At 36.5% G+C, this 18,786-nt stretch overlaps 1 protein-coding gene across 1 annotated transcript in view; it reads right to left on the bottom strand.

The window, feature by feature from the left end:
• The window catches only part of LOC136259331 (multiple epidermal growth factor-like domains protein 6), a 29,047-nt gene that overhangs the window by 9,907 nt on the left and 354 nt on the right, over positions 1-18,786 (bottom strand). The window contains exons 2-8 of the mRNA XM_066052826.1: positions 18,285-18,407; positions 14,933-15,079; positions 14,725-14,844; positions 9,638-9,760; positions 3,201-3,323; positions 3,008-3,130; positions 587-709 (exon numbers count right to left, since the gene is read on the bottom strand). Coding sequence (XP_065908898.1) covers positions 587-709; positions 3,008-3,130; positions 3,201-3,323; positions 9,638-9,760; positions 14,725-14,844; positions 14,933-15,079; positions 18,285-18,407 — 882 coding nt within the window. The remainder of the gene's footprint in view (positions 1-586; positions 710-3,007; positions 3,131-3,200; positions 3,324-9,637; positions 9,761-14,724; positions 14,845-14,932; positions 15,080-18,284; positions 18,408-18,786) is intronic.

Raw genomic sequence — 18,786 nt, 5'->3', positions numbered from 1 at the left:
TCAGTAGTCTTTATCTCAATTATTCAAACCACTAAAATGCACTCCTATGATATTCAATCAATGTACAAACCAATTTTCAACCTGTTCTCAGAAGTGGTTTACCCTGAAGCCACAACAGTTTGCATTTTAAAAATAATATAAAATTGCTCACAACTACCTTGTTTCTCTTTATCTGACCTGTATTAATATGGAGATGTGTACTGTATGTGCTGAATGAAACTTCTACTGTCCTCCAAATTTGAAATAAACTGATGGAAGTACACACGAGTTAAACAATTTTTAGTTGGAAAAGAAGAATAAAACATGGAGAAAAGATAATAAATTTTGAAGATACATATTTCAAAATTTGTAGCTTATAGCCTAACATATCAAATTTTGTAGCTTATATCCATGTATCCAGTTTTCACATGCCCTTTCACAGATGTTATCACAGTGTTTAATTGATTTAGATGCAATGTATTCAGTTGTTTCATTAAAAGTTTTAGCTGATCAATTGAATGAAGGTTAAATTGAGAGTATAACATGTCAGTAACAGCTAGTGTAAGCCAACATCTTCCTATAATATTATGTACATACATTTGCTTACCAGTGCAATTAGCTCCATCAAGTTCCAACTGATAACCTTCTTTACAGCTACAACTGTGACTACCAACTGTATTGTTGCATATTTGACCACACCCTCCATTATTCTCTTGGCATTCATCAACATCTGCAATGTAGATTACATCAAGTATCTGTATGTTATATATCCATATACAGTTAAAAATCTCACTAATATATTATATTATTGCCTTATTTGCCTATAGTTAAAAATATTGAACTATGTGTACAGTATGTAGAGATCTGTTGGATAAGATTATTACAAGTACACAAAAAATTGGAATTTCAACTGGAGTAGGGATCATAGTACATCGATAAAACAAGCTGGAGTAGTGATTAAATCACAGTAAAACAATAGGAAGTGTTATATATATCCCTACTGTGCTCAAGGTAGTACCATAACAGAAATGTACAGTAGGGATATAACACTTCTTATTGTTTTACTGTGATTTAATATCATGCACTCCAGTTTGTTTCAGTACTTTTATGGATGTACTATAGCCCCTATTCTAGTTGAAAATTTCAGGTTTTTTGTGCACTTGTCTATTAATCTTTTTTGTAAATAATTATTATGACTGGTGAACCCACATATACCACATCAAACGGAAGAAGTGACGCCACATGCCCCAGATACATCAATTTTTGTCTGAAAAGTGAAGTATCCATTATACTTCATTGTCAGCCATGTTCAACCCTTTACGCAGCAGTATGAAGCAAGAACAGTTCGAAAAGCACCTCTGCAATCAAAGTAGCCACTATGAATAATACAGACAATTTCTGTTACAAAGGGAAGCCATCACATGCTATCGCCAAATCAACACTTTTCACTGTCAGCAAAGATGAATGGGAACACTGGTAAGTCCATGAAAAATACACTTCAGTATGCCAAAAGGTACCTATCGGGCTGAAGTGATGCCGAACAATGAAAAATTCAAGCCCATAGCCTTAGCAGTTATCGAGTTACACTTGTCTGAAGACGTCAATAAGTGAAATACAGTTAAGCTATTTACATCTAGTTGTTCTCTTTGTGTTGTTCCATGGTCTTCTCATGATCAATGACTAACACATGGTAGATAGAAATATGTACCCACACATTGCCCAAACATTTATTTTACTGCTAAGAAATTAAAGTGGATCAATGCTTATCTGAACCTCAGTTATCTGAACACCTTGATTATAAAAACACCAAAGTGACTGTAGTATTAGAACATTTTGTCAATAGTGTGCACTCTAGTAGGGTAAATGATTGTACTAATAAAGTAATTGAATGAAGCTCTGTATATAAATCAATAGTTCCAAAAAATTTCACCTATCGAAACACTCTTGGCTTACAAAGGTGACTTCAAAGGCAAATTTCAGGGTAAACCCTAGCTGGACATGGTGCATTTAAGTTAAACCATGGCTAGATATGGTACATTTATGTACCATGGCCTTCACGTGGGCACAGTACCCTAAATAAAAACTCAAACCAAAATCGATTGTGGGAATTTATTATTGGTCACATGATGAAAGCCATGTGTCTGACAGCACTTATATGGATGGAAGTGATTCGTCACCCTTGCCATCCCATGAGTTGAGAAGTTTAAAGTGAAAACTAGTGCTATAGCATATTCACAAGCAGTTCACCACAGTGTAGAATACAGACCACGCCCACTTCTTGAGTAACAAGTAACACAAGATAAACACTCAAAAGAGAAGCTTACCTCTATAGGTGTTTAGTAAATGTGGTAAACAGTCTGTAAAACGACTTTAAAATATTTGTAGAATTACTTAATTGAACGTTTCCATGATACTCTTTGTCCTTACCCGTTCATGTTAACAAACATAATCACAAGGTTAGTTGCTGCTGTCCCATAATTGAATTTTACAAGTTGGTCTATAATAAATCCAGTGGTTGGTCTCGTAGTGATTAATCACCCGCCTACAATTGGCATGGTACACATCAGTTGTATCATGTGCCCTCATGATTTGCCATATGACACCCACGCCCTTAGGCCTGATGACCCTCAAGCTTGGGTGTACATATATATCAAGCAAATCCATGATACAACTATTATTTGGATAACTGAGGATCCACTGTAGTTTGCTATCTATCAACTGGTCGAAACATAGCAACTATACTGAGCCTGTAAATCCAAAATCACAATTAAATGTTCCATGTCGCTCATTATAATGAGTCAAAGTGTATCGTATCTTTGAACTGGTTGGGAATTAAAGCCATGAGCAAGCCACATTCCCATAGCTGGGCAATATCAAGATATTACCTGGTAATAAGCGAGTTAAACCCCAAGTGACACTTTTGAATTTCCCACACTAAAGTGGTATATATATATGTGTGTGTAGATAAATATGGTATATATTTGTCATACAAGAACAAGTAGCACAAACATATACATTATTAGAATACCTGTACATGTCATATTATCTGGATTTAGCTGAAACCCATCATAACAGTTACATTCATAACTTCCGTTGGTATTTCTACAGTTCTGTTCACATTTGGCAAGTCCCATTTGACATTCATCATCATCTGAGTGTACAATTATAGAACAATAATGTTATAGATGCATAGTACATGCATAAATTATGGACCCTATTACCTTCACAAGTCACATAATCAATAGCCAGTGTATAGCCAGCATTGCAACTGCAACTAAATCCACCTTCCAATTCATCACAGTTTTGTGAACAGTTGTGCAAGCCCTCCTGACATTCCAAAACATCTAAAAGCATAATAAACTATTACAGTATTATCACAAATTATTTATCTGTATTGACAGGTAATTGAATTGTATGATTGTTAAGTTACGATAATTTGTGAAACAATAGTTTGATTCTTCCAATCCAACTATTTAGTTACCATGTATACATACCGTAGACACTGGATATTAAACTCATGGAAATTTACAGTACTATTATAATACTTGTTAGCTAAGTGCATGTGTTTATAAATGACAGAGCTTTTGCTGTGAGATCGCTATTCATGCCCACCACACTTTTCAAACAGTTTGTATAGCAATGTTTTGTGTCGGTCTAGGAAATTGTTACTCAAGTGCAGCTACAAGGTATGTATGTATCAAGACACACGGTAGTGTGTCGTGCGGCCCAAGAAGCCGGCGCGCAACCCCGTGAGTATATTGACAGGAAGAAAGAAAACGTAATTTTCGCACCTCCGTAGCTCTGTGCTGCCTTGATGAAACAAGACAAATTTTGCTGTGTACATTCCCTCCACCTTCAGCACTCCACATTCCAAATTTGAGCGACATCGCTTCAGGCATTCCTGAGATATGTGACTTCAAAAATTGGCTTAGTTTCTTCGTTTTTTTTTTCTTCTTATTTTTCTTCCTCTTTTCGCACACTTACAAAAACTGCTATAAAACGCGAACTCGTTATCCGATTGCCTTGAAATTTGGCACACAGAAGGGGGGTATAAAGGCGCATCTCTGTACCAACTTTGGCTGGAATACCATAAACAGGCAAAGAGTTATGAGCGATTATGCACGAAAAATAACACCAATATGTTGTCACGCCTACAGCGTAAACCGCGTATGGGAAGAAGCTGAAAATCGGTGGGTGAATAGGTTAACTATTGAACCTCAAACCTTTTGTGGTTTGAAAGAAATCGAGCTAAAAACCAGGAAGATACAGCGAAAAAATCAACAGTGTGTAACAAGTACGCAATCGAGATTAGCTAATTTATTATTATTATTATTATTATTATTATTATTATGCTTGCCACGCCTACCAGATAAACAACTTGGGGTAATGCTTTGAAAATCGCTGTACAGATGGAGTTATCATCTTAGAAAGGCTCTTCAATGGTGTAGAAGAATCAGACTTAAAGCCACGGAGTTATAACACGAAATCCAACTTGGTGTAGCAAGTGCGAGATCGAGATACTCTAATAGAGCAGTCATCCTAATAGAGCAGTCACCCTGAACAAAATTCAAGAGATCAGTTAGAAATAAGTAACCTGTATAGAGATCAGCTACAAACAAATCACCCTGTAGAGAGTTCAGCTACAAACAATTCACCCTGTTCAGACATCATTTAGAAGAAGTTTTCTTGTAGAGAGTTCAGTTACAAACAAATCACCCTGTTGAAAGATCAGCTAGAAGATGTCACCTTATAGATAGTTCAGTTACAAAGAAACCACCATGTAGAGAATTCAGCTACAAACTAGTGACCCTGTAGATACATCAGCTAGAAGAAGTTACCTTGTAGAGAGTTCAGCTACAAAGAAACCATTCTGTAAAGAGCTCAGCTGCAAACAAATCACCTATACAGAATTCAGCTACAAACAAATCACCCTGTAGAGAGATCAGCTAGAAGAAGTTACCTTGTAGATAGTTCAGCTACAAACAAATCATCCTGTAGAGAGATCAGCTAGAAGAAGTTACCTTGTAGATAGTTCAGCTACAAACAATTCACCCTGTACAGAGCTCAGTTAAAAGAGGTTTCCTTGTAGAGAGTTCAGCTACAGACAAATCACCCTGTAGAGAGATCAGTTAGAAGAAGTTACCTTGTAGATCGTTCAGCTACAAACAATTCACCCTGTAAAGAGATCAGCTAGAAGAAGTTACCTTGTAGAGAGTTCAGCTACAAAGAAACCATCATGTAGAGAATTCAGCCGCAAACAAATCATGTATAGAGAGTTCAGCTACAAACAAATCTCCCTGTAGAGAGATCAGCTAGAAGAAGTTTCCTTGTAGAGGGTTCTGCTACAAACAAATCACCCTTTAGAAAGATCAGCTAGAAGAAATCACCTTGTAGAGAGTTCAGCTTCAAAAAAACAATCATGTGAGAGTTCAGGTACAAACAAATTGTCCTGTAGAGAGATCAGCTAGAAGAAGTTACCTTGTAGAGAGTTCAGCTACAAAGAAACCATCATGTAGATAGTTCAGGTACAAACAAATCACCCTGTAGAAAGATCAGCTATAGAAGAAATCACCTTGTAGAGAGTTCAGCTACAAAGAAACTATCATGTAGAGAGTTCAACTGCAAACAAATCACCCTGTAGAGAGATCAGCTATAGAAGAAATCACCTTGTAGAGAGTTCAGCTACAAAGAAACCATCATGTAGAGAGTTCAGCTACAAACAAATCGGCCTGTAGAGAGATCAGCTAGAAGAAATTACCTTGTAGAGAGTTCAGCTACAAAGAAACCATCATGTAGAGAGTTCAGCTGCAAACAAATCACCTGTAGAGAGTTCAGCTGCAAACAAATCACCTGTAGAGAGTTCAGCTAGAAACAAGTCACCCTGTAGAGAGATCAGCTCGAAACAAGTCACCTTGTAGAGAGTTCAGCTAGAAGAAGTCACATTGTAGAGCTACAAAGAAACTACCATGTAGAGTTCAGCTGCAAACAAATCACCCTGTAGAGAACTCAGCTACAAACAAATCGCCCTGTAGAAAGATTAGCTAGAAGAAGTTACCTTATAGGGAGTTCAGCTATGAACAGATCACCCTGTAGAGAGTTCAGCTACAAACAAATCACCCTGTAGAGAGTTCAGCTACAAACAAATCACCCTGTAGAGAGTTCAGTTACAAAGAAACCACCATGTAGAGAGTTCAGCTGCAAAAAAAATCAATCACTCTGTTGAGAGTTCAGCTAGAAGAAGTCACCTTGTAGAGAGTTAAGCTGCAAATAAATCACCCTGTAGAGAATTCAGCTACAAACAAATCACCCTGTAGAAAGATCAGCTAGAAGAAGTTACCTTGTAGAGAGTTCAGCTACAAAGAAACCACCATGTAGAGAGTTCAGCTGCAAACAAATCACCTGTAGAAAGTTCAGCTAGAAACAAGTCACCCTGTAGAGAGATCAGCTAAAAACAAGTCACCCTGTAGAGAGTTCAGCTAGAAGAAGTCACATTGTAGAGAGTTCAGCTACAAAGAAACTACCACATAGAGAGTTCAGCTGCAAACAAATCATCCTGTAGAGAGTTCAGCTAGAAGAAGTCAGCTTTTAGAGAGTTCAGCTACAAAGCAACCACCATGTAAAGAGTTCAGCTACAAAGCAACCACCATGTAAAGAGTTCAGCTGCAAAAAACTCAATCACCTTGTAGAAAGATCAGCTAGAAGAAGTTACCTTGTAGAGAGTTCAGCTACAAAGAAACCACCATGTAGAGAGTTCAGCTGCAAACAAATCACCTATAGAGAGTTCAGCTAGAAACAAGTCACCCTGTAGAGAGTTCAGCTAGAAGAAGTCACATTGTAGAGAGTTCAGCTACAATGAAACTCCCATGTAGAGAGTTCAGCTGCAAACAAATCACCCTGTAGAGAACTCAGCTACAAACAAATATGCAGTGTAAAAAGATCAGCTAGAAGAAGTTACCATGTAGAGAGTTCAGCTACAACGAAACCACCATGTAGAGAGTTCAGCTACAAACAAATCACCTGTAGAGAGTTCAGCTAGAAACAAGTCACCCTGTAGAGAGATCAGCTAGAAACAAGTCACCTTGTAGAGAGTTCAGCTAGAAGAAGTCACGTTGTAGAGAGTTCAGCTACAAAGAAACCACCATTTAGAGAGTTCAGATGCAAACAAATCACCCAGTAGAAAGTTCAGCTATGAACAGATCACCCTGTTGAGAGTTCAGTTAGAAACAAGGAATCCTGTAGAGAGATCACCTAGAAGTATCGCCTTGTAGAGAGTTCAGCTACAAACAAATCACCTGTAGAGGGTTCAGCTACAAACAAATCACCCTGTAGAGAGATCAGCTAGAAGAAGTCACCTTGTAGAGAGTTCAGCTATAAAGAAACCACCATGTAGAGAATTCAGCTGCAAACAAACACCCTGTAGAGAATTCAGCTACAAACAAATCGCCCTGTAGAAAGATCAGCTAGAAGAAGTTACCTTGTAGGGATCTCAGCTACAAACAAATCACCCTGTAGAGAGTTCAGCTACAAAGAAACCATTCTGTAAAGAGCTCAGCTGCAAATAAATCACTTGTACAGAATTCAGCTACAAACAAATCACCCTGTAGAGAGATCAGCTAGAAGAAATTACCTTGTAGATAGTTCAGCTACAATCAAATCACCCTGTAGAAAGATCAGTTAGAAGAAGTTACCTTGGAGAAAGTTCAGCTACAAAGAAACCATTTTGTAAAGAGCTCAGCTACAAACAAATCACCTGTACAGAATTCAACTACGAACAAATTACCCTGTAGAGAGATCAGCTATAAGAAGTTACCTTGTAGATAGTTCAGCTACAAACAAATCTCCCTGTAGAGAGATCAGCTAGAAGAAATTACCTTGTAGAGAGTTCAGCTACAAAGAAACCACCATGTAGAGAGTTCAGCTGCAAAGAAATCACCCTGTAGAAAATTCTGCCAGAAACAAATTGCCCTGTAGAAAGATGAGTTAGAAGAAGTTACCTTTTAGAGAGTTCAGCTACAAAGAAACCATTCTGTAAAGATCTCAGCTGCAAACAAATCACCTATACAGAATTCAGCTACAAACACATCACCCTGTAGAGAGATCAGCTAGAAGAAGTTACCTTGTAGATCGTTCAGCTACAAACAATTCACCCTGTAGAGAGAGCAATTAGAAGAAGTCACCTTGTAGAGTGTTCAGTTACAAAGAAACCACCATGGAGATTTCTGTAATCAATATATGTGACCGGATTTGCGAAAAGGGGTCTTCCACACACATCCAATTCCGTAAACGTTGGAGACCATAACTCAGTGTTCAAGTAACATATTAACCTGAAAAGCTCACCATGTATTCAGCTATAGTGGTGCTCACCACTGCCTAAAATGCAAGGCAATAGCTCTTTCCAATCTGAAGTTATCAATTGTCAAAGTTGGCAAATTGGATGTGTGTGGAAGACCCCTTTTCGCAAATCCGGTCACATATGTATTATACAGTATATATAATTTGTACATTTACTGATAAAATATTTAAAGTACATCTACTTCATCTTTTCTTCTTCCTGTAGTAAAGAAAAAAACATAGGTTAAAAAAGTCCCAAAGCTGGCCATAGGCCGGCTTTGGGGTATACAAATACAAAAAGAAATGAAATCTAATCCAAAACAGCCAAGCTGTAAAAAAAAGTGTGCGGCCCTCAGAAAGGCTATGGTGAAAAAAGATGTGAAATCCAAGGTGGCGGCCAAGAAATGGCTGTGATGGTAGGTTAATGGTAAAAATTTTAATAATGACAATTTAGGTAAATTTTGTGAAGCGGCACAAAAATTCACCTGAATTGTCGTTATTAAAATTTTTACCATTAACCTACCATCACAGCCATTTCTTGGCCGCCACCTTGGATTTCACATCTTTTTTCACCATAGCCTTTCTGAGGGCCGCACACTTTTTTTTACAGCTTGGCTGTTTTGGATTAGATCATTAATACAGGAGACAATATTTATTATACATATGTCTATCTTGTATACTGTGTGTGTTTGTTTTGACGATCTTATACTTCTATTCTACATAATATAGCATGAGCTTGCAACATCTCATCCAAGTGCATGCAATAAACAGGTGTTTAGCACAAGCATACTATGCATAGAGAGATAAATATCATAACAATTTGACAATATTATTATATTTACAATATAATAAATTACAAGAGGTCAGGAGTGTAGTCTCAGGGTTACCAAGTTACTAAAAAAGTAATAATAACTGGAACCCTGGCAAGACCAAAAAGTAAATTGTTACTGCATGGTATACCAACAGTTCAACAGATCAACTACATCCCATGATGCTTGAAGCCTGAGCATTAAATATCCTGAACAAACAGGAGATGGCAACACGAGCTGCCTGCTGAAGTATGCAATGTATTGTACTCTTCAGTAGATGACATACATTGCTACGCTTGTAACAGTCACTGGCATGAAATAGCCTAGACAGCCAACTTCAATTGTTGTGTGTGCAGTACGTATGTGCTTATTAACCATGTGGGCTTAATAATCAGATTCTATATGGTATATAACATATACATGTATAGTGTAGTTCAACATGTATACAGGGATAAGTTCTTAATACTTACATGGATAAATTGTATGCTTAAAGATACATACAGCATACTGTTAGTTACCTGTGCAATTATGCTTGTTGTCAAGTAGCTCATATCCACTGTAGCAATCACAGTAGTAAGATCCATCTGAGTTCTTACAGATATGAGCACAGTCACCATTGTCCATCAGGCACTCATTGATGTCTACAAAATTATTGTACAAAATAAGTATCATTCCTTGCAATTTTACAACCAACAATACAGCACATTGTATAACAACTATCCTCTTCATAGGAATTTAGCACACATTTTTATAGTGATGGTGGAATAGTACTGCATATCGTAATTCGCTTTATTTTTGTACAAATTTTTTTTGTGATAAAACTATTTGTGTAAAAATATTTTCATATGATTTACATGAATGAGTGCTCTATTGCATTTGATAAGTAGCTAAAAATTTTTGATTTTCGTAAACGTTTTACATACAAAACTTGTTTTACAATGAAAAAAAGTATGTGAGTAATCTGCACATAGGAGTTGCATATTAAAGCATTCAAGCATAAACATAAACTCACGATATGATCAAGACACACGGTAGTGTGTCATGCGGCCCAAGAAGTCGGCGCGCCACACCGTGAGTATATTAACAGGAAGAAAGAAAATGCAATTTTCACACCTATGTAGCTCTGTGATCCCTTATCTGATTGGAACCAAATTTGCTGGGTATGTGCCGCCCAGTTAGGGGAGTCTACATACCAAATTTGAAGAAAATCACTCCAGCCATTTCCGAGATACGAGCGAACAAAATTTCGTTTTAATTTCTTCGTTTTTTTTTTTCTTCATCTTCATTTCGCACACTTCGCAAAATTCACCATAAAACACGAATGCGTGCTCGGATTGGGCTGAAATTTGGCACACTTAAAGGGCTCATTAAGGTGGACCTCCGTACCAACGTTGTTAGGAATCCGATGAAAATTCACGGAGTTATGACCGATAATTTGCGTAAAATAAGGTCGAAGGTCTGTCACGCCTACAGGGTAAACCCCTTGGAGGAATCAGTTGAAAATTGATATGTAGATGGAGCAACCATCGTAGGAATGCCTTTTTGTGGTTTGAAAGGAATCGGGATAAAGACCATGGAGATATCACACAAAACCCAACCTGTGTCAAAATACGCGATCGATTTTTATGAATAAAAAACTATTAGTTTTCGTATCTACCAGGCAAACCGCTTAGAGTAACGAGCTGAAAATCAGTATGTAGCTGGAATAATCATCATAGAAAGTCCTTACAGTAGTACAGAAGAATCGGACTACAAAGCACTGAGTTATGATTCGAAACGCAACTACGTGCAGCATATGCGAGATCGAGATACTCTAATAGAACAGTCACCCTAATAAAGCATTCAGCTACATTTATAATTTACTCAGTTATATTACATTGTAAGTTATTCTGTAGGGAATTCAGCTACAAACAAGTCACCCTGTAGTCAGATCAGCTAGAAGAAGGTACCTAATAGAGAGTTCAGCTACAAAGAAGCCATCATGTAGAGAGTTCAGCTGAAATAAATCACCATGTAGAGAATTCAGCTACAAACAAATTGCCCTGTAGAGAGATCAGCTAGAAGAAGTTACCTTGTAGAGAGTTCAGTTACAAAGAAACAATCATGCAAAGAGTTTAGCTGCAAACAAATCACCCAGTAAAAAGTTCCGCTATGAACAGATCACACTGTAGAGAGTTCAGTTAGAAACAAGTCATCCTGTATAGAGATCAGCTAGAAGAAGTCACCTTGTAGAGAGTTCAGTTACAAAGAAACAATCATGCAAAGAGTTTAGCTGCAAACAAATCACCCAGTAGAAAGTTCTGCTATGAACAGATCACACTGTAGAGAGTTCAGTTAGAAACAAGTCATCCTGTAGAGAGATCAGCTAGAAGAAGTCATCCTGTAGAGAGTTCAGCTAGAAGAAGTTACATTGTAGAGAGTTCAGCTACAAAGAAACTACCATGTAGAGAGTTCAGCTGCAAATAAATCGCCCTGTAGAGAATTCAGCTACAAACAAATTACCCTGTCGAAATATCAGCTAGAAGAAGTTACCTTGTAGAGAGTTCAGCTACAAACAAATCACCCTGTAGAGAGTTCAGCTACAAACAAGTCACCCTGTACAGAGATCAGCTAGAAACAAGTCATCCTGTAGAGAGTTCAGCTAGAAGAATTTACATTGTAGAGAGTTCAGCTGCAAAGAAACTACCATGTAGAGAGTTCAGCTGCAAATAAATCGCCCTGTAGAGAATTCAGCTACAAACAAATTACCCTGTCGAAATATCAGCTAGAAGAAGTTACCTTGTAGAGAGTTCAGCTACAAACAAATCACCCGTAGAGAGTTCAGCTACAAACAAGTCACCCTGTGGAGAGATCAGCTAGAAACAAGCAACCCGTAGAGAGTTCAGCTAGAAGAAGTTACATTGTAGAGAATTCAGCTACAAAGAAACTACCATGTAGAGAGTTCAGCTGCAAACAAATCGCCCTGTAGAGAATTCAGCTACAAACAAATCACCCTGTAGAAAGATCAGCTAGAAAAAGTTACCTTGTAGAGAGTTCAGCTACAAACAAATCACCCTGTAGAGAGTTCAGCTAGAAGAAGTTACATTGTAGAGAGTTCAGCTACAAAGAAACTACCATGTAGAGGGTTCAGCTGCAAACAAATTGCCCTGTAGAGAATTCAGCTACAAACAAATTACCCTGTAGAAAGATCAGCTAGAAGAAGTTACCTTGTAGAGAGTTCAGCTACAAACAAATCACCCTGTAGAGAGTTCAGCTACAAACAAGTCACCCTGTACAGAGATCAGCTAGAAACAAGTCATCCTGTAGAGAGTTCAGCTAGAAGAAGTTACATTGTAGAGAGTTCAGCTACAAAGAAACTACCATGTAGAGGGTTCAGCTGCAAACAAATTGCCCTGTAGAGAATTCAGCTACAAACAAATTACCCTGTAGAAAGACCAGCTAGAAGAAGTTATCTTGTAGAGAGTTCAGCTACAAATAAGCTACCATGTAGAGAGTTCAACTGCAAACAAATCGCCCTGTAGAGAATTCAGCTATATACAAACAAATCACCCTGTAGAAAGATCAGCTAGAAGAAGTTACCTTGTAGAGAGTTCAGCTACAAACAAATCACCCTGTAGAGATTTCACCTACAAACAAGTCATCCGGTAGAGAAATCAGCTAGAAGGATTACCTTGCAGAGAGGTCAGCTACAAAGAAATCACCTTGCTTCGTCTTATCTTCTTCCTGTAGTAAAGAAAAAAAGATAGGTTAAAAAGTCCCAAAGCCCGGCTTTGGGGTATACAAATACAAAAAGAAGTGAAATCTAATCCAAAACAGCCAAGCTGTAAAAAAGAGTGCGGCCCTGAGAAAGGCTATGGTGAAAAAAGATGTGAAATCCAAGGTGGCGGCCAAGAAATGGCTGTGATGGTAGGTTAATGGTAAAAATTTTAATACCAACAATTCAGTGAATTTGGTGCCGCTTGGTCTTGGCACAAAATTCACCTGAATTGTCGTTATTAAATTTTTACCATTAACCTACCATCACAGCTATTTCTTGGCCGCCACCTTGGATTTCACATCTTTTTTCACCATAGCCTTTCTCAGGGCCGCACTCTTTTTTTACAGCTTGGCTGTTTTGGATTAGATAAGATTATTCCAACCAAACTTTTGCTGCTAATTATCCTTAATTTCAAGGTTTTATTTCTTCCTATTGAAAATTATTTTATTGGTGTATCTATAGCACAAGTGCTCTTAACAGATGAAGGGTGGCAATAGATAGGTAATTTGCAGCACTCAGAAACGAAACAGCAACATTTTGTAAGGCACAAATCCAAAAATTGGCCTCATTGCATGTGCTGATGGTCAACAGCGCATCATCCATTGTCGCTAAGGGTTTTGTTGATCCTATCAGTCCCAAGCCATGGAGATGCCGCCATTCACACGTTTTGATACCCTTGCACATAAGAAGTGCTGGAAAACAGACAAAGCTAACGTAGAGCAAGGAAAGTATAAAAACTCATAGGTTGTAGTGCAATCTCAGAAACAGTTTATGCACTAGTTCAGTTACAGTGTACTTATATACTGTTTGCAGTGTTGATTACTAATTACTTTTTGTGGTAACCAATTAATGTAACGAAATATGCTATAATTAAGTTGCTTTACTTATAAATGTTGTGCATTAGCTAAGTAATGAAATTACTGTAATGATTCAAATATTAAGTAATGTTATTGCTACAAGTAATGAAGTTACTGTACTAATCTTGTTACTAATCCACTGAATAACGTGTAGATAGCCACAACAAAGTAATGAAGCAGTAACTAAACCTAAATGAATGAAGCTTACTAACCAGTTACTTTCTCTTGAATACAATTATAATCATAATCAAGAGTTACACATTGTCCAATAATGTGATCATGTTACATGATAAGGTGGTAGTTGTAGTTTTTGTTACAAGTAATAGCTATAAGTAGTGAGTTACTCTTACAAGTAACTACCCCAACACTGACCGTATGTATGGGCAATGACTGTACATAGTGTGCACACATTGTAAGATAATTGAATGGCTAGGACTGTACGTAGTGTGCACACATTGTAAGATAATTGAATGGCTAGGACTGTATGTAGTGTGCACACATTGTAAGATAATTGAATGGCTAGGCAGATAATAATGGTTTAAAATCTTGAGTCAAATAAGTCACAGAAAATTTGGAAGCTAAGCTACATTCAGTATAAACATAATTGTTTGACAATTGGTTGCTTACAATTTTATTCTGACATACTGTAAATCAGAAAAAATTTTCAGTGTAGAATATTTTCATCAATATTTAAAATTTTTATACAACATATTTTCGTCACTGGTAAAATCAACAAAAAATTTTTGATGGAATATCTATATTTGTATGCGTTTGTATAGTTAAAAATAATTCGTCATTTTAAATTTCATCGATACAGCCAGTGCTGTTTTTTTTTTCGATGGCAAATTTTTCATGATTTACAGTACTATGTCTATAACAAAGAGCACTCTGCATATGCAAGATTCTAAACATTTAATGCATGCATCTACCTGTATGTAGAATAGATGACATGAACAGATAGCGCTAATACAGAAGCATACAAAAACAGTACCTAGACACCGTCTTTTGTCAGCATGTAAAATGTATCCATTTATGCAGGAGCATCTGTATGTCCCAGGTAAGTTGATACATTCTTGAGAACATCCATGTTCACCGCTACATTCATCAATATCTACAGATACAACCCAAATAATAATTATTGTATAATTTATTTTTACTGTACATTTAAAACTATAATGTACAGTAGTTAACTCTTTTACCTTTACAATGTCTGTATGTACCCAAATCATTCATTGTATTGTAATCAGGCTGGTAACCAGCAAGGCACATACACTGGTATGATCCATGTGTGTTGATGCATTTTTGATGATTGCCACATGAAGTACTTTCAGTACACTCGTTAATGTCTAAAGTGAACACAGTGCAACATTTCAGTAACATTATTATCAATTTGCATTACAGATTAACTTGGTAAGAAGAATCTTAATAATTATTCATTAAACAGTAGTTACATATAGTATGGCAGTGAAACTGTATTGAGAACAGAAACCCTCACAATCCACTTGTGCATGGTGTGCTTTTATACAATGTGAAATTGTAAAATGAATTTTTCTGTTATATTTTCACAGAAGAGCAGAAACACTCAAGGCACTACTGGAAAATTGAATTTTTCTGTTTGGAATATTGTGTAAACCTCATTATATTTATAGTCATATATAATTCAAAACCAGAGAATAGTGGGGATCATGAAATATTTTGAGTGAATTTTGTGTAAGAATTAAGGAGATAGATGATACACTTAAATTTTCTAGGCAAAGCCAATATGCAGTGGAACCTCATTTATCCGAGCGCCAAATTGACTGCTCAATTAAAGTATTTTATCAACAAGTGTATGCTTTATTAGAGTAGTTGAGCAAAGCTCTGTAAAATAAATGTGTGGATGTTCAATTTTATATACTATTTAATTATATGAACACCCTTCCAAACTTTCCCTCAATTAGTTTGTATAATCAAGATTCCACTGTAACACAATTTCATGAGAAGTATTCTAGCCCTGACCAAGAGTGTATTTTCTTCAAACAAGGATAATGATGGTGCACTTCATTACATCATTAACATTGTTTAGCTCATACTACTACAGTAATTTGTTTTAACTGTGCTTAAACTATTTCCACCCTTCTCTATGACATTTGTATGCTGTAGAATTGGTTCACTCTTTTTAACAAACATAGCTAATTGTACAACATGAGTTATGGGTGCTTATTTACAATGCGGTAGGAAAAAGGTTTACCATAATCATTCCTTTGTTGAATCATTAACCTTCTCTTTTTGTGCACACAGAGGAACATAGGGAAAACACTACTTTTTTCAGTTATGAGTTATGATCAATTATTTAAGCGCACATAATTTGTTTGCCATACTACAAATCAAAGTTGTTGCTGTTCCAAATGTCTAGCACTATACACTGTAATTCCAAGACTATTCATCATAAAACATTTAAATTTCAGCAGTCCACTCTTTTGTTACTATAGATACGTAGTAGAAAATCAATAGAATGAAGTTTCAGAAAAATGTTTCTGCTCAACCAGTCACATATATTACGTAGGCAAAAGCACTGAGCATGATACCAGCAGGGTAGGCATCGTTTTTTGTGTGTTGGGTATTAGTGAAGCTGAAACTGCACAATTTGCATAATTCAGATTGGGATATATAAAGCTGAAAAGCAGTCTATCTGTCCATCCATCCATCTGTCTATCTGCATTCTTTCCTCATGGCACCACTAATTCAGTAACCAAAGCATGTAGCTATACCAGCTGAGCTGTTTATCTTGTGGTTTAATATAGGCAGGTATTGAACTCTAGACTTTTGGTTTAACAGTTCTATGTGTTAATGTTTGGGCTGTTTGTTCATGGTTTTGATAGGTCAAGGTTTCCTCTACGCCAACACTTTCAATGCTCTGCAGAGAATGAATGAAAGCACATGACTATTTGTAACAACAAACTTGGAGTTGCCAGATGAAGTGTGCTTAATTTTGCCAAAGTTCCATCTTGAAATTATTATTGACTTTATCATGTGGTGTAAACACTAAAGGCCTGCTGCCAACTTGTACGTGTGACAACGCATCAATTATTTTTTTCTTTTCTGTGACCTTTTCAAACATACTCCATATAATCTCGCATATAACATCTTTATGAACAGGCTGTAGGACCAGATCTTCAGTACTTATACAAGCCTTAATATAGTTAGATATGAAACTATAATAGTGAAACAATTGAACACCATACATCATGACAATGGTATGTGAATGTGCATGTGTAATTTGTCATAAACTTGTCACACATGACATACACACATACACACATACAGGTCTTATAGAGTAACTGCACTGAAGATTCATTGCTAGTAAAATTATTTACATGGCTCATGTTTATCTGCAACATCCTTGTAGCTACTCTTATCATTATTTTTATTTATTTATTACCACCCAGAAATTGTGTTTACTGATAGTGCAGGCTGCAGATTCAAACCCACTTTTTGGTGCAAATTTTTTCTAACTTTAATTTTTTCTCATGGTAAGTTCCTGGTATTGCTTCATAAGCATAATATGGACTGTTAAAAAGTATACAGAAACACATTTGATAGGTATAGGGTAGGCATGGGCAGACCAATTGGGTGGATGTATTTTTGTACGTACATATGTTCTATTACAGTAAATGCCATTTCTTTTGAAACTTATGATGTTAACTGTTTCTGACTGGCTAACTGACTGAATTACTGACTGACTGACTGACACTTTCAGCCAAGCATAATTTGAGTATGAGCTAAGGCTATGGACTTTATTTTTTCACTCGTTTACATTGCTTTGGCCTGAGATGTGCCTTTTTGCCAAATGTAGCAGCTACAGTGCATGCATTAACTTCAAAAGGACTTACATTTGTTCTTTTTTTTGTGTCCCATTTCTTTATTTACTACTATGTAAGTGTTTATTTACAGCAACATGTGATGGTTTCATGCAGTGTAGCTAGCTATCATGAGAATTGTTCATAAATCCATAGTGACTGGATTGATTTCAGAGGTGTCTCTTGTACAGTTCTTCATTTGTATAATGGGTAAACACAATTCTCAGTAGTTATTATTCTGGGGAAGCATTTATATAGTCCATCTAGCAGCTGGATTGATTGCAGATTTGCTTCTTATAGCATTCCTCATGAGTAATGCCACATCAAAGCAGAGTATATAGCCACTTTGCTTTCCAGTAATTGGTAGTCGGGGAGTACATGCAATATGAGCTAATTCACCCATCATAAAATTATGTTAGCTACAAAAAAGTAAACAAACAATCGTAAGGGAAAATAGAAATGTTAAATATAGGGATCATAGAAATAAAAAGCAATGAAACAAGAGAGGTCATCTACACCTGCAGTATTTAATCCCATTTCTGAATCAGTTTAATCAGTCATGGCTATAGGACTGAAGTAAGAATGAAATATCCACTAGTAAAGCTGCAGCTGCAGATGACCTACCTTGTTTCTCTGCTTTTTTATTTATATGATCCCTACTCAAATATAAAATTTCTAATTATTCCTTACACTTGTCATGTAAAAAACTTACCACTACAATTGAAACCATCAGAATCCAATCTGTAGCCATTTTGACAATCACAATTGTAGCTACCCAATGTGTTATTACATAACTGGCCACATTTGCTACTATTTTCGTTACACTCATCAATATCTGTAATTGTATATAGCAAGCATTGTAAAGCTAATTTTTAGAAAAAGAAAGCACATAAACATCTATATATGCGACCGAGTCTGACAAAACAGGGCTTATAGCCGGAAAATACACATTTTTACTTAATAATGTGTATCTACATTTCTGTGTAAGCTACAGCACTTCTGTAAGTTTCAGTAATATCTCCATAAATTTCTACATACGCGGTAAAAACTGTAAATAGTTATCATGTCCACAGAAAAAGTTATAAATTTCACACCTTGAAATTATGGTCAAAAATTGCCGGACTATAAGCCCCATTTTGTCAGACCAGGTCACATTATATAAATGCACATTGGGAACATGATACAGATTATGATATAAACATTTCCACACATGC

Source organism: Dysidea avara, chromosome 6, assembly GCF_963678975.1.
Source record: "Dysidea avara chromosome 6, odDysAvar1.4, whole genome shotgun sequence".
Taxonomy (NCBI): Eukaryota; Metazoa; Porifera; class Demospongiae; order Dictyoceratida; family Dysideidae; genus Dysidea; species Dysidea avara.
The sequence above is the reverse complement of the archived record's forward strand: the minus strand, read 5'-3'. Positions and strand labels throughout refer to the sequence as shown.